The sequence below is a fragment of the Amblyraja radiata genome, chromosome 29 (genome assembly GCF_010909765.2).
Source record: "Amblyraja radiata isolate CabotCenter1 chromosome 29, sAmbRad1.1.pri, whole genome shotgun sequence".
Lineage (NCBI taxonomy): Eukaryota > Metazoa > Chordata > Chondrichthyes > Rajiformes > Rajidae > Amblyraja > Amblyraja radiata.
This window is the reverse complement of record NC_045984.1, coordinates 24,403,422-24,418,973: the sequence shown is the minus strand read 5'-3', so window position 1 is coordinate 24,418,973 and position 15,552 is coordinate 24,403,422. Positions and strand designations below refer to the sequence as shown.

Sequence of the window (15,552 nt, the reverse complement as noted above, 5' to 3'; positions counted from 1 at the left end):
GTAAAAACTAAAAGCTAAGGTGGAGGGGTGGGGGCAGAACATCCATTACATCAAAAGGATTACAATCACTAATTTACGGCATTTACCTTGGACCCAGGTATTTCAGACAGCAATATAATGAAGGCTGCATCTGGTGATACCATTTTAGTCAATTATTATGACTATATTATTTTTTTCCTGAGATTATCATGCCTCCAATTCATGAAATAATGCTTGAGCGGAGCATATTTAGATAGGAAAGATTGGTAAACACTGGCTACACCTTTGTGGCTCTTCTTCAAATAGTCTCGGGAGACTCAGGGGCTATCAGACTTCTTAATTTATCCCCTTGTTCAAAGGAAAATCTCCAGCAGAATTGCAGTGCTTCAATTAAGATGTTTACTTTTAAAAAAACCATTAAATCTCAAATCTTCACCCAGTTCAATAATATTGGCAGCACGAAATTTGCAATTTTTCTTCTCACCTCTGCCAAAGTACTCTGCAAGTGTACATTGAAACTATATTCACATGTTTAATAATACTAAAGCTAATGGATTTGCACAAAACTAAGATATCAATTATTTTTGAAACAATTATAAAATACATTATGGAAACTACTATATTTATGATAATTTTGTCCAAATCAATTTCTTCCAATAAGCATTCCTTTAGAGTTATATCACGCCATGATTACATTAATATTTTGATAATTCTGACAAAGCAACAGTTTTTTGGGGGTATTTTAAATTTAAAAGGGAAAAAAAGGTAGAATTTTGCATTACTAGTCTAACAGCTGAGATACAAACATTTCTATTCTAACAGGTCATTATCTTAAAACATTTTATTTAAATGATCAGTTTTGCACTTGAAAGCAAACAGACAGCTGATCACCAAGAGGATATTACCTGCTATCACGGTGTTCACACATTCATACAAAAGGGACATGGCTGAGGTACTGCAAAGAAAAAAAAGAATGCTATTTTTGCCAAATTGTTATTTTACATCCCAATGCCAACTATACCAGGTATTTTCTTCGTGGGATACTTAACTTGCTACCATATAGCCTGCAGTCACTTGAAAAATCAGCCTGTTTGGCGGACAGAGAAGAAAACCAGGACCTGGCCAATTATACATTTTCTTTTTGTATTAATAATGCAGTATATTATCCTGCTCTCTTGCAATTTTAGATTCTAAGATTCCCCTCTCCGATTTTATGACGACATTCATGGTTCTCTGCAAAATATATATCCAAAGTTTAATTTTGAAAAATGGCGCCAAAACCTGGTGCCTCGTGCAAGCGGGCTCAGTGGATTATTTCTGTACACTTTGCTAATAGGAGATTGTGATTAGGTATGGCAGTACTTTACTGGACAGTCTGTGAGAAAAGAATTTCACAGTGCGTTTGAACATGTGACAATAAAGAACCACAGTGAGAAGAAAGAATCATCGAACCATTAAAATTGTCTTTGCTGTTATATACTAGCATGCTTTTGAAATAACTCTTATAATGCAGTGGCTAAACAGCAATAAGAAATCCCCAAATTAGTTGGCCCATATTAAAATAGAATTCTACTGACAGCGTATTATTTCACCATAACGGCAATTATTTCATCAAGAAACATTCAAGTTTTTTTCTACAGGCAAAAGAGAAGATGAACAGAGAGCCCTCTATATCTAATATACAAAACCCTTACAACACTTAAATTACATAATGTTTCTACCAAATTAACAAAGCTTGACAATATTCAGTCTCAGACTAATGAAAAAACAAAGTTTGCCAAAATATGTTGACTAACAAAATACTTCAACGTTTTATGCGTCTTATATTCAAATAACAGCAGATATTCAAAATCACAACTAAATCTAATTTTGATAGATTAGATATTTTAAGATCCTTTTTGCGAATAATTTCATCAGTCAGAGACGTTATTGAAATACAGTATCATTTTAAGATTCACCACTACAAGAGCATGATATCGAGATTTTATGCTGGACATTTTATAAGTGAGACTGCAACCCTTCAATTTGTTATACTAAAGATAATTACTCATACAAAGCAAGTTTGCCAAGCACACTGAACAATGCCACTTTCTGTCCGCCACAGATCGTGAGATTTTACAGTCTGCAACTTATCTGCGTATATTCTTGGATGGTTATGGTTGTTTATTCAACAAAATATCAAAAATAGAACAATCGATGCCATCACTAACCTGTGTATTAAATTTGTCAGTGGTTCAATGAGTTTCTTCCCCAGCCGCGGCTCAAGTGGGGTGAGGGCTCCAAACTAACAGAAAAGTAGGCATTTAGTATGACATGATAGTGCACATCAATGGTAGCTATCACTTAATTATTGATTTTAAATCATCATGCCGTCCGAACATTGAACAAAATCATTTAGTCTAGAACAGTTCATTATTCTGGATGCTTCTGCATTGAAAAACACTCAAAGTTACCAATGCAATGCCAAGAAAACCTGAACAGACGAAATATTACTGCAAATAAGCCATTTTAATATAACAGTCATGATTGCAAACTCACGGATCAGTTCATTTTCTTTGAAATTATTTGCAAATTGCTTTGTTTGGACTTCCTCTATCTACTAATATTCTGACACCATCAGGTTGAGGAATTTATTATATTCATTTCTTCTGCCATTAGAGCCTTGTCATGAGCAGGTGTGAAAGAAATTTCCAATCTAACTCTGTATCCTAGTTTGTTTTTACTGACCTTCCCTACCATAAACCAAAGCAAATCACCATGAAACTGCTGTATGGCAGAAGAAATGAATAACACATTCCAAACTGTCAAGAGTCAAGAGGCGAAAGTCAAAAATGTTTAATTGACATATATTCAAGCAGCGGAACAATGAAATGCTTACTTGCTGCACCATTACCAGGCCCATTAATTCAATAATACAACAAATATATAGCAATATATACCATAAATTAATAATCAGTAATGCTAGGTAACCAGACCATAATTCAAAACTGATGTAGTGCAACTAAAACAAAGTCCGCAGTAGATGCCGAGATAGGGGTGTGGTTATTGTTTGCAGTGTTCAAGAGCTGAGATGGGAAGAAGCTGTTCTTGAACTTGGAGGTCACAGCATTCAATCTCCTAAACCTTCTTCCCAATGGTAGTAGGGTGATACGACCATGGCCATGGTGGCGTGCGCCTTTGAAGATATTAGTTGCTTTTGAGGCAGAACCTCCTGTTGATCCCTTCAATATAGGGAGGTCAGAGCCTGTGATGGACCAGGCATTGTCTATCACTTTCTACCGACTCTTACAAATTGGGCTTTGGAATTACTGAACTAGGTCATGATGCAACCAGTCAGTAAGTTTTCTGTTGTACACCTGTAGAAGTTTGATAGAACATTCAGCAACAAAACAAATCTCATCAATCTTCTAAAAAAAGTAGAGGTGTTGGTGGGCTTTCTTTGTGATTGCATCAATGTGTTATGCCCAGGATGGATCTTCAGAAATATGCACGTCTATGCAACCTGAACCTGTTTACACTCTCCACCACTATCTCGACACGAGGACATGTTTGTGGATCCTTGGCTATTCCTTCCTGAAAACAATAATGGTCTTGCTAACGTTGGGAGAAAGATTGTTGATCTAGCACCATTCCATCAGATTATCAAACTCCTGTACTCTGAATCATCATTCCCTGTTGCTCATCTAACAACATTGGGGAAATGAATGATGACGCTGAAGCTGTGTCTGTCTCCACAGTCATGGGTATAGAGTGTTGAGCATGGGTCTCTAATTCCATCAATATGTTCCCATGTTCACATTTTCAGAATGAATCTAATCTGAAAGATGTACAGGAAAATAATTTTCTGCAAGATAGTGACATTCTTTCCTTTACATTTGTTTTTTCCTGAAGTTTGTGAAAATAATTGCTCTTTTTATTCATGGAAGAGCAATTATTAAAATTATTTGTGGAAATTCTGTCCCCTGTAATCTCAGTTAATTCTAAGATTCCCGTGTTAATAAATAAAAATTGCACCTCAATTGCATCCACCTTTAGTTATAAACAAAAAATGCCGATAAGTCTGAAACAATGTTCTTGTAAGTAAAATGCTGTACCTAAACCAATATATTCTGTTACCATCTGAAACAACTATTTCAAACTCTTATTGTCTCATCCTCATAATTAATCCATTGTATGTTTTATTGAACCTAATTCTATCATGGTAGAAATTTTCAAAGTTAAGCAAATTGACTTTCTACTACTCAGAAAATAATTTCTGCTGCATTTAAATCAAATATCTTTGCAAGTATGATGTGCAGAAATTCAACTGTAATGACCATTAATTGAAAATTACATGATTATATTTTACTGCTTCAACAGTTACACAAGCACAGTAAAAGATGCCATTGTAGCCTAGTGCCAACCTATGATTAAATACTAATTGAGAATAGATCAAACTTTTAACCATCAAAATAAATGTCAAATGACCACACAGCATCACCATTACAATCACAAACTACGTGCAAGCAGCTCCAATAGTAAAACTGGATGAGGCAATTACTTTACCAGCATCTGTCAGCAAAAGTATTTTGCAGCCATTTTGATCTCCCTGTTGCCAGCCATTTTAGTTCACCTTCCCTTTCCCACACTGACTAGGCTGACCCCGGCCTCTTCCTGTCAGGGCGAGGCAAAATGCAAACAAGAGAGCAGCACTTCATGTTCTGCCTGGGTTGTCAGCAAGCTAATGGGCATGAACGTTAAATTCTAAAATTTCTGGTAATCCACACCCCCGTCCTTTTCTCTCACCTATGCTAGTACTCCCTTATCCGCTCTTCTTCCCACCTTATACCCTATTTTCTTCCTATCTGGATCCACCTCTGCCCCCCCCCCCCTCCCCCCCCCCTCCGTTGTTCCCATCTGCCTCCATCTCTCATTCAGTTTTATTCTTCCCCTTCCTTTACTATCTTATTCCCGATTCTGCAGCCTTTTGTTCTCCACTTACAACTTCTCCCGCCTGACCTCACCTACCATGCCGCCTCTCCTCACCTGTATCCACCCATCACTTGCCAGGTCTCACCCCGCCTATCTTTATACCATCTGCATCCTCTCTACTCTTTCAGTCCAGATGCAGGGTCTCGATCCAAAACCTCAACTGACCATTTCTCTCCGTAGATACGGTTTGACCCTCTGAAATTCCTCTTGCTGCTCTCTTTTTTCCCTATTAATTATTACGAGGTCTGATTTCCTTGTTTTTCGATAAAATATATTTTTTAATTAACTTACAAGTTTAATAATTTTAATGAGGACCCAATTATTAGTTGATGATGTCATTAGTTTGAAAAAGAGTGGAGCTAGAGAAAGATAATTCTTCGGGTTGCGTCGGGCAAGCTCACAGATGACATTCACAGCTGCAGACTGGACACCTGTAGAACAAACAGAGGTAACAGACTTCACCGAGTGATCAAAGCAAGTAAAACATTGAAAATCGAGAACCTTGAACCATTACCTTGGAGAAGTTGTGCCACAGTTGCAGGTGTAAATTCAGCAACTAGTACATTTGTGCAACTTTATTGGCACTGGGTTTTTTTTTAATAGAATTGGTTTAAAATAAAAATATGCAATATGAAAATGGTGAAAAAACAACTCTGAATTAATACTTGGAAGACAAGACAATGGCACAGTCTTCTAACTGTTAATTGGGAGTAATTAATTAATTCTATTTTTTAATTTAGGCCCAATTTGAGAAACTGAATTTTGACGGTTAATTTGATCAACTTCATGAACTGCTAAATAATGTAATCAAGACAGATAAAACTTGTATTGTTGTAACCACAAGACATAAGATCAGAAATAGGCCATTCAGCCCATCCAGTCTACTCTGTCATTCAATCATGGCTGATCTATTTTTCCCTCTCAAGTCCCTTGACCTGCCTTCTCCTGTAACTCTAATTAAAAAAACTATCAATCTCAGCCTTGGCTTCCACAGCTGCCTGGGGCTATGAATTCCACAAATTTATCACCCTCTGGCTGAATAAAATCCTCCTCATCTCCATTTGGAAGATACGTCCTTTTATTCTGAGGCTGTGCCCTCCAGTTCTGGACTCTACCCATTTACACCTGCAATTTCTGAATCCTCTCCCCATTTAGAAAGTAGTTTTCCCCTTTATTTGTTCTACCAAAGTGCATGACCATACACTTTTCTATGCTGTATTCTATTTACCACTTTTTTTGCTCACTCTTCCAACCAGTCCAAGTCCTTATGCAGACTCCATGTGTCCTCAACACTACCTGTCCCTCCACCTATCTTCATATCATCCTCAAATGGCCACAAAGCAGTCAATTCCCTCATCCAGATCATTAACATGTAATATGAAGAGTAGCAAATCCAACACCGACCCCTGCGGACACCACTGGCCACCAGCAGCTAACCAGAAAAGGCCCCCTTTATTCTCATTCTTTGTCTGTCAATTTACATCAATTCAAACTTCAATACATTCAAAATCAACAGTGCATGAAGGTGACCAAATTAACCGATGTCAAAATTCTAAACTACTCGAACTGGGCCTGAAGAATCAATACATTCCTTCAATTAAATAATTCAGCATTTGATACAGGATACTGAGTTGGATGATCAGCCATGATCATATTGAATGGCGGTGCAGGCTCGAAGGGCCGAATGGCCTACTCCTGCACCTAATTTCTATGTTTCTATGATTCACTAAAATATTAGATGACCACTGATGTATTAGTGTATATTCCACAAACTAAAACTTCCTGAAAATAGCTGGACCCCACACCAAAAACTTGAATCATCATGAATTACTATGCTAAATTGTGCAATTAAATAGGCACCAATTATTAGCATGTTTTGTGAAAGCAACTGACCCGAATCTGGATCTTCCAGTTTCTCTTTAAGGCGTGGGAAAGCAGGTCGCAGGGATTCAGGGTATTTGAGGAACACCTTGTACATGATAAGCACAGCTTTCTTTCTAATGTAAGGCTTTGTGTGAGACATCTGTGGATCAAAGTAGCTGTTAGTGAATAAATATAATTACAGAGATCAAAAAATCAACCCTTCCCAAACCCAAGCATGTTTTAAAGATAAAAGAACTCACCAATGTCATAATGTCATTTGCCAAATCCCTGGCAAGATCTGGAGTAACAAAACAGGATAAACCTGTCAAAGCAACTCCTGTATCATACTGATTTGGGCTGTTGAGATCCTGTTTATGCATTGAAAGAAAGCTCGGATTAGAATTAAGAATACTGTACAAACCAAATAAACGGCACAATGTTTTAATTAATTATGTTTTTCCACCATTTAAAATTCATAGATCAATCGTCTCTCAACTTGCCTTGCGAATCTGATTTGTTGTTAACATGATTACATCAGTCCCTTCATAAAAACACTGAGAGGCCGCCAGGTATCCTATTCTCTGCAGGAAGGTAAAATGCAGAGTTACCAGAATGACAACTTACAACGACAAAAACCTCAGTGCACAATCTTAGAAGGCAATGCAATAATTTTTGTACTATAAAAGGAACAGCTGTGCAAATAGATGTTGTTAAAAAAAAGTAAGTTGATTTTCAGGATGGAATCACCTTTCCCAAATCTTCTTCCCCTTGAGATCTTAAACCATATAAGATAAAGGAACGAGGGTAAACAAACAAACATTTTTTTTAAAATAATCTTGGCAGAATACATAAATTTCAGCCGATATACAAGTTTGCTAATCTTAAACTGAAATCATGCAAGGATAAACAACAATGAAATTTTAGTGATTCATAATCAGCAACGATTGCAATTAATATTAATGTACTCTACAGCTTACGCATTCATCTGAGCAATGGTAGACATTAAAAAAAAAGAACCTCTACCTTGAATGTAAACTTAGATGAACTCATTACTTCAATAATATTGAACGCAGCCCAACTGATGTCATATCCCACCATTTGCAGCTATTGTGGAGAGAAAAGAAACACTTAAAATGTAACTGAACCGGACAATATTTTAAAAAAATGCGGATATTATAAAATAAGAATGTAAGGAATACAATTAGGAAAGAGTCACACAACCATCCCCCACCCCACCCCCCAACCTGCTTTGCCATAGACCTTCAAACCCAATCCCCACTTGACACAATTTTCTCAAGCATCTTAAACTACATTACACCTGCAGAACATTCAATGAAAGAGTACACATATCAAAAACATTTTCTTTTCATTTCAGTCCTAAGTTAGCTGCTCGAAGGATACAGGATGGCGCCATAACCATGGCGACTCCTGCAGTTTGACTCGGTGTGGTCGACTATCTTACACTTAGTATGATAACGCCGAATGTACAATAGGATTGTCACTGAATTATAAGCACAAAAAAACACATCTTGCAGTACTTAAGGAACACATGATAATAAAGTACCATTGAACAATTACCATGTTATTTGAAATAACTCCATGTGATATCTTTGGGATATAAGCAACGATTTCCATGGTAATGAACCCAGCAGGTCAGGCAGCATCGGCGGAGAAATGGACAGATGGTGTTATGGATTGGGACCTTCAAGTTCTCTGCATATTTCCCTCCACACGACCTGCCGAGTTCCTTCATCAATTTGTTTTTTTGCTCATTATCTTTTATCTCTTTTGCTAACCATAAATACGCCTTTTCCCCCCATGGAATTCATCTTTTTTATTAGAACATTATGCAACAGCTGATTGAATATCAGTCACTATTCATCTATTGATCTCTCTTAGCTTGTTTACCTAGTCCATTTGAAACATCTCCCTCATATCATCATCATTGATCTAAGGGTTATCATTATTAATGGTTATGAAAATTTACAGCCGGATCTTGAAAAGTTGGGCAAGTGGTTAATGCAGATAAGTGCACGATGTTGCATTTTGGCAAGTCCAATCAGGCCAGAACCTTCACAGTGAATGGCAAGGCCCAGGGGCGTGTTAGAGAGCAGAGAGAACAAGGAGTGCAGCACATAGTTCCTTGAAAATGGCATCACAGGTAGATAGGGTGGTCAGTATATTAAGTTCACTACCCTTGAGGCGATCTTTAACCACAAGATCCCCGATCACTTATTCCTCATTACGTTAGACCAAATCATACTGCCTATTCCTCGGAAGTCCACGATGTACTGCTTTAAAAAACATCCCTGATGCATTCCACAAATTCCTCTTTAATGGTACGCATGCCAGTTTTGTTCGATCAATCAAGATGTAGATTGAAATCTCCCATGATAAGTGCAGTTCTCTTTAATACCCTTGATATTTCCCCATTTATGTTCTGACTGATCGAGAGGTCACATTTTGGGAATCGAAAGTCCACTCCCACTCATGCCTACCTTCCGCTGCTATTCATTGTTTTAACCAAAACTAATTCCACCTGTCCAAAGGCTTCCGCTGCCTTTACATCATATAGAAACAAGGAATTACAGATGCAGATTTACACAAAAGGACACAAAGTGCTGGAGTAACTCAGCGGGTCAGGCAGCATCTTTGGAGAACATACATTGGTAATTTTTGACTCGGGATCCTTGCCCAAAAGGGTCCTGATCTGAAATGTCACCTATCCATATTCTCCAGAGATGCTGTTTGACCCACTGAGTTACTCCAGCATTTTGTGGCCTTTACATCATGACTCAGCATTGTTCTGATACCTTACTCAATTAATAATGCCTCCTCTCCCTTTTCGTCTGTTCTGCTGGAGCAATGATCGACCTGGAATACGGAGCATCCAGTCCTAGACACCCTGGAACTACGCACATTTAAGAGCTATGAAATTATACTCGTAGGTTGTACTCAAACCCTTCAAGCATTTCACAAAACGTCTAATTTGCATGTTGTATCCTTATGTTAATGCATTTGAACCAGCTCACCATTTTCGTACACCATTCAAAAACTCATACCAATTATTTCAATCAAGATTGACTTTACCTTTTCCCACATTATACACCAGTCTCTTTTTCTTCCCATTTAGTATATCCATTTCTCTTTGCAGACACTATATCCCTCTAGTTTAGTTCAGAGATACAGAACTTTCGGTTCAGAGAAACAGGCCTTTCGATCCGCCGAGACCACACTGACCATCGTCACCCATTCACACTAATTCTATGTAACCCCATTTTTGCACCCACTCCCTACATACACACTATGGGCAATTTCCAGATGCCAATCATCCTACAAACCGCCACGCCTTTGGAATTGGGATGAATTGGGAGGAAACTGGAGCATCTGGAGGAAACCCATATGGCCACTGGGAGAACATGCAAACTCCACATACACAGCACCTGAGGTCAGAATCAAAACTGGGTTTTAGGTGCTGCAAGTCAGCAGCTCTACCAGCTGTACCACTATGCCGCTCTAAATCATTACCAATTCCCCACCTAGGTGTATATAAAATATTTATTCTCAAAAATGACGTGAAAATCTTTGAAGAGGAACAGGGAGATAATATGAATATATTTCGATCGCATACAGACTAGTAACTTTGATTAAATAATCTCTTGCTGGGAAGGATTCGTACTGTGCTGCACATTTGATGCGAGTCTCAGTTTTGCATCTCCAAGATAAAATTGTTCAGTTTAGACCAGGTGCAGAGAGTAGAAATGATTACAAAGCAAAAATACAAGCAGCAGAGTAGGTCACTCTTGGTATCTTAGCTCTAAATTTAGAGTGCATGTGTTTCATAATTACAGAAGCAAACGTAAACAGAAATGAACTGGGGTTTGGGGAACTAAAGGGCCTGTCCCACAGGCGATTTTTTCTGCGACTACAGGTGATTAGGCTGTCGGCACATGGTCGCGGGGTGACGGCTGTATGGTCATGAGTAGTCTCCTCAAGTCGCCTAGAGTCGAGACGTTTTTTCTGGTCGCCGCTGGATTTTGAAATGTTCAAAACTTTTCAGCGACTGTGAGCTTGTCTTCTCCTGTCATAGGTGCTGTCGTAGGCTGTCTCCAGGATGACTCAGGTTGTCGACAGGTGACGTTGGTTGTTACCGTGTGCTGACTTCGGTGAATTCCATCGGCGACTACCTATGTCAACCGGCGACAGGTACCGGCGACTGAATTGTCTTCAGTTGTCGCCGACAGGGTCGTTGCTTGTCGTAGGTGGACGTCCTAATGGGTCACTGGTTGTCAGTAGCTTGATGTCGACTAGGTGGTAGGTTGTCGTAGCTTGTCGTAGACATTTCCGTAGGGGGGTCCAGTCGCCGCTTTTTCGGCGACCCGCTACGACTGTGCCGCAGCCGCCGAAAAAAACCGCCTAAGTGGGACAGGCCCTTTAAAGAAAGGGGTAAGATTTGAAGGATGAACCAAAACTGCTATAATATTCTACACTTGAACACATGCCAAGATCATGTTACCAAAGGATGCAGATTATTCTCGTGAGATTAGTAAAGCTGAACAAAAGGCATACTGTAAAACATTTGCTACAATTTATTTAAGTATGACATTTTATACTTACATATGCAAGCTTGATGACTGCATTTGCCTTGACTGCAATATTGTCCTGCTTGAGCTCCTGCTTTATTTCATCAATACATTGCGAAATATATTTGGCCTGAAAACAAGATTAATCGGCAATTAAATTCAGCACTTGAATGAAACTATTATAAAGGAGTGAAAATAAAACTGGAAAAAACTACCAACTGTTATTTTAAATACACATGAATTATGAAATGACTCACTATCATCGGTGTACATCCCCACCAACACATACACAATGTAGGTATACAACCATGTCAAATGATTATCTTGAAAGCGGACGGGAACTCAAAATAACTATTTTTTTAAATGAAACAGGAAAGTATAATTGGGTTGTTGATCCAAACCACTGATGACAGATGAAACATAACCTCTCTTTCTTCAAATGCATCCAAACTTATTTCCAGCATTTCTTATTGATGAAATTACTGATATCAAGTTACAGCCAATGGTTAAAAAGGCACCACTATAATGTGTAGCATAATTAATTCATCTCAAATAAAATGACAGTCCAATGCTACACTTGAACATTTTCAGTCCATGATTACTGGATTTGCCAGGGTATGTTCCAGAAAGGAACTCCATTGCCATAAAAATATATCTGCAGATGTAATTGAAATATAATGCATCCAAATTTTAATTATGGCATGCTTCAGGTTATGGAACATAAAACAGTACAGCATAGGAAAGGTCCACAATGCTTGTGCTGACCATGATGCCAAGTTAGAAGGGCCTCACCTGCCTGTACATGATCCATATCCCTCTATTCCTAATTGGCGAGTTTAGGAGAGTTTGAAAAAGTATCGTGTTGAAGACCTCCTTTGACTATGTAGAAGGCCTCCTTCGACGATGTTGAAGACTAGCTTCGGGAAAATTTGACACCGAATAGTGGAGAGTGAAGACCTCCTTCGATCTCCTTCGACCTCCCTTCAACTATGTTGAAGACTATCTACGACTACCCTCGACTACCTATGAATAACATGCCGACCTACTACGACTAAACCTACGAGTAAAAAAAAATATATAGATTTTTTCCATGGTGACCTTTTTTACTCGCGGGCATTTTTTAACATGTTGAAAAATACGCCGCGACCTAGCTGAGGTCTCGAGTACGCGGGGACTACTCTCGAGCATGAAAGAGAGTTACAAAGACCTCCTAGGACCTCGTGTTGATCATGCTGCGAGTACGAGTCGAGGGCAAACTCTTCTAAACTCGCCAATTAGGTCGCCGCAGTGGGACAACTGCCCTCAACCTTTGATGTTCTGGAGAAAACAATCCAAGTTTATCCAACCTCTACTTGTAGATGAAACTCTCTAATCCAGGCAGCATTCTTGTAAACCTCATCTGCATCCTCTCCAATTCCCCCACATCCTTCCTGTATGGGACAACCTAAACAGCATGCAATACACCAAATGCAGCCTAACCAAAACCTTATAGAGCTGCATCATGACTTTCTGACTCATACACTCAATGCCCCTAACAATGAAGGCAAGTATATCTTATGCCTTCTTTGCCACCCGATCTTCCTGTGCTGCCACCTTCAGTGAGCTAGCAACTTGCTTCAAGATCCCTATACACATAAATGCTGTTAAGGGTCTTGCTATTACTGTATACTCTCGTCTTATATTCAAAAGAGAATAATTAAGGAAATTAAAAGATGCTCTACAAAGCACTGGAGATCACAAACCAATTCCAGTAATGGTTTTATACTCAGAGTGCTACATACGAGAAGCTGAAAGTTACTTCAATATTCTAAGACGGTAAAGTATTTAAATGCTCACATTGCAGTTTTAAGTTTTCCCTTTCAGAATCTCCTCTCCTTACAAAAAAGATGCAATTTGTGTATTGCATCTTTTCCACAGTAATGAAATACCTCCTTCATCTAGACTTGAGAGTCTGTTCTAATACTGCCAAATCCATTTGGGATTCATTGAGCTTCTCTGAGTTTTATTTTCTTTCTGACAATGTGAGTAATATGATAAAAATACCCAAGGCATCAGATGGCACTGGAATCCTATTTTAAGATTACAGACGGCAAGTCAAAGAACAGATCTAAAAGATCAAAACAGTGTTACAATTCTTCTTCAGGATTTCAATGTTAATGATATAACCTCCTCTACAACCCATTTCCATCTAGGCAGATGTCACATCTGTCCCTACACCTCATCATTCATTTTCACCCTGGAACTTTCACAACCCTTCCAGTTGAGAGAGAGGTTCACTTGCATCTCTCCCAACCTTATCTATTGCATTCGGTCCTCCTAAATATGGCCTGCTTTACATCGGTGAGATCAAGCATAGACTAGGTGACTATTCAGTCGAACACTTGCCTTCTGTCCTATTCTGCTTGTTTTCAGTCTACACACACACAAAATAAATCAGTTTCAGCTCCCTGCACAGCTCATCAGCTCAATGGAAGTCGATAAACATCGTATGTAAGACATCGCAGTCATGCCTAGGTGCCCGGCATCATGGTCCAAGGTCATAAAATTATCCAGCTCGATTATTCTGATCAGTTGTCCCAAATTTGTTTAGAAATCAAGGGCACTTCTTGGACTGACCTAGTCACCCTAAATCTAGGCACCATCAATCCCGACCAAAACATTGCAATCACCATGTAGAGTGTTTTACTTTAGTAGCTTAAAAAGATACCCAATTTAGTACTCTGCTATAAACAAAATATTTAGTGGACTGGGTATTTTAACTTGGAACTGGCAAGCAAACATTCAGGAAACAGTTCACTGATTTGAGTCAACATAGCCATTGGCAAGATTTGAAATAGAGAGAAAAAAATGTGCATTGTAAATTAGTGGCTTTGATATGCCTCCTTCAACCCGGCAGAGAGATAAAAGCAGAGAATAGTTCCTTAGAAATTTCTTATTTATTTTACAAGGGAAAGATAGATAACGATGGGAACTACGAGTTGCTTACTTTACTAGGTAATTGAGAAAGTGGTTAAGTGCAGTAGATCATTGATCTGATATTTCACGTTTCTTTGGCATGATCAATAGATGCGTGAAATGTGGATTATATTTAGTACACATGAAGTTCAAAAGGAGATTGCAATCGATTCTATGCATTTGAAAGCAAAATTGCATGAAAAACCAATTTTATTGGCAGTTGTCAGTCGTGGTCAAAAAGCCACTGCAATATGTTCTGTACAAGATGCAATGCAGGAATAATGACAATAGGAAATATAAACTCGAAGAGCACAATGGTGGAGCTTGCAGACCTGCTGCCTCGTAGTTCCAGTAAATCAGATTCAAACCTGTGTAGTTTGCACGTTCTCCCTGTGACTAGGAATGGGGTGGGTCACCGTGAATATGGGCATAATAAAAGATGGTAATAGTGCAAAAGGGTGTTTGATGGTTGGCACAATCTTTGTGGGCCGAAGAACCTGCTTCTGTGCATTATGAGTCTATGACCCCAATATTGGCCAGCAGGAGGCTACTGCACTATAAAAGGCCAAGAACAGGATCAACACAAAAGGATGAGAACCCAGAACTATTGCTCCAAGCACTATATGCATCCTCACTATTAATGAGCTTTTATGCAGCAGATACAATGTACCACGCTGTAGATTGCAAGATGTTGATTTAGAGACACAACATGAAAACAGCCCCTTCAGCCCACCAAGTCAATGCCGACCATAAATTACCTGTTCATATTATTTCTACGTTATCCCACTTTCATTCCCATTCCTTACACATTCGGGAGAATTTTACAGATGCCAATTAACCTAGAAGTCTAGCAAAATGAGGCTTCTGCATGAATTAGAATGGAGCTCACTCATGTCACTTAATATATCTGAAGGACTGAAAGACAATAAAGACCTTTATTTTAGCTTTATGAATGCAGATACTGGAAATCAGTGACAAGAAAATGCTGGAAATACTCAGATCAGGCAGCATCTGAGAAAATATATATATATTTGAGGTGTAAAGAGCTTCATCGGAACTCCAGACAGATTAGTTTTAACTAATATAAGCTTTCCCCATTCTCCTTTGGCTCCACCCCATCATAGACATCCCTTTTGTATTTTCCATTCCTATTTCTCCGTAACATAAGAAGTTTAAAAAAAAAAACTTTTCCCTAATTCAT

At 38.6% G+C, this 15,552-nt stretch overlaps 1 protein-coding gene across 6 annotated transcripts in view; it reads right to left on the bottom strand.

Moving 5' to 3' along the window:
* The window catches only part of ap3d1 (adaptor related protein complex 3 subunit delta 1), a 76,181-nt gene that overhangs the window by 39,511 nt on the left and 21,118 nt on the right, over positions 1-15,552 (bottom strand). For 5 of the 6 annotated variants that reach the window (XM_033046919.1, XM_033046920.1, XM_033046921.1 and 2 more), the window contains 8 exons: positions 11,431-11,526; positions 7,837-7,917; positions 7,314-7,394; positions 7,074-7,181; positions 6,844-6,973; positions 5,242-5,381; positions 2,190-2,263; positions 885-934 (listed from right to left, as the gene is read on the bottom strand). In XM_033046919.1, coding sequence (XP_032902810.1) covers positions 885-934; positions 2,190-2,263; positions 5,242-5,381; positions 6,844-6,973; positions 7,074-7,181; positions 7,314-7,394; positions 7,837-7,917; positions 11,431-11,526 — 760 coding nt within the window. Of the gene's footprint in view, positions 1-884; positions 935-2,189; positions 2,264-5,241; positions 5,382-6,843; positions 6,990-7,073; positions 7,182-7,313; positions 7,395-7,836; positions 7,918-11,430; positions 11,527-15,552 lie in introns of those variants that run through there. The other variant, XM_033046925.1, reaches the window with a different exon arrangement.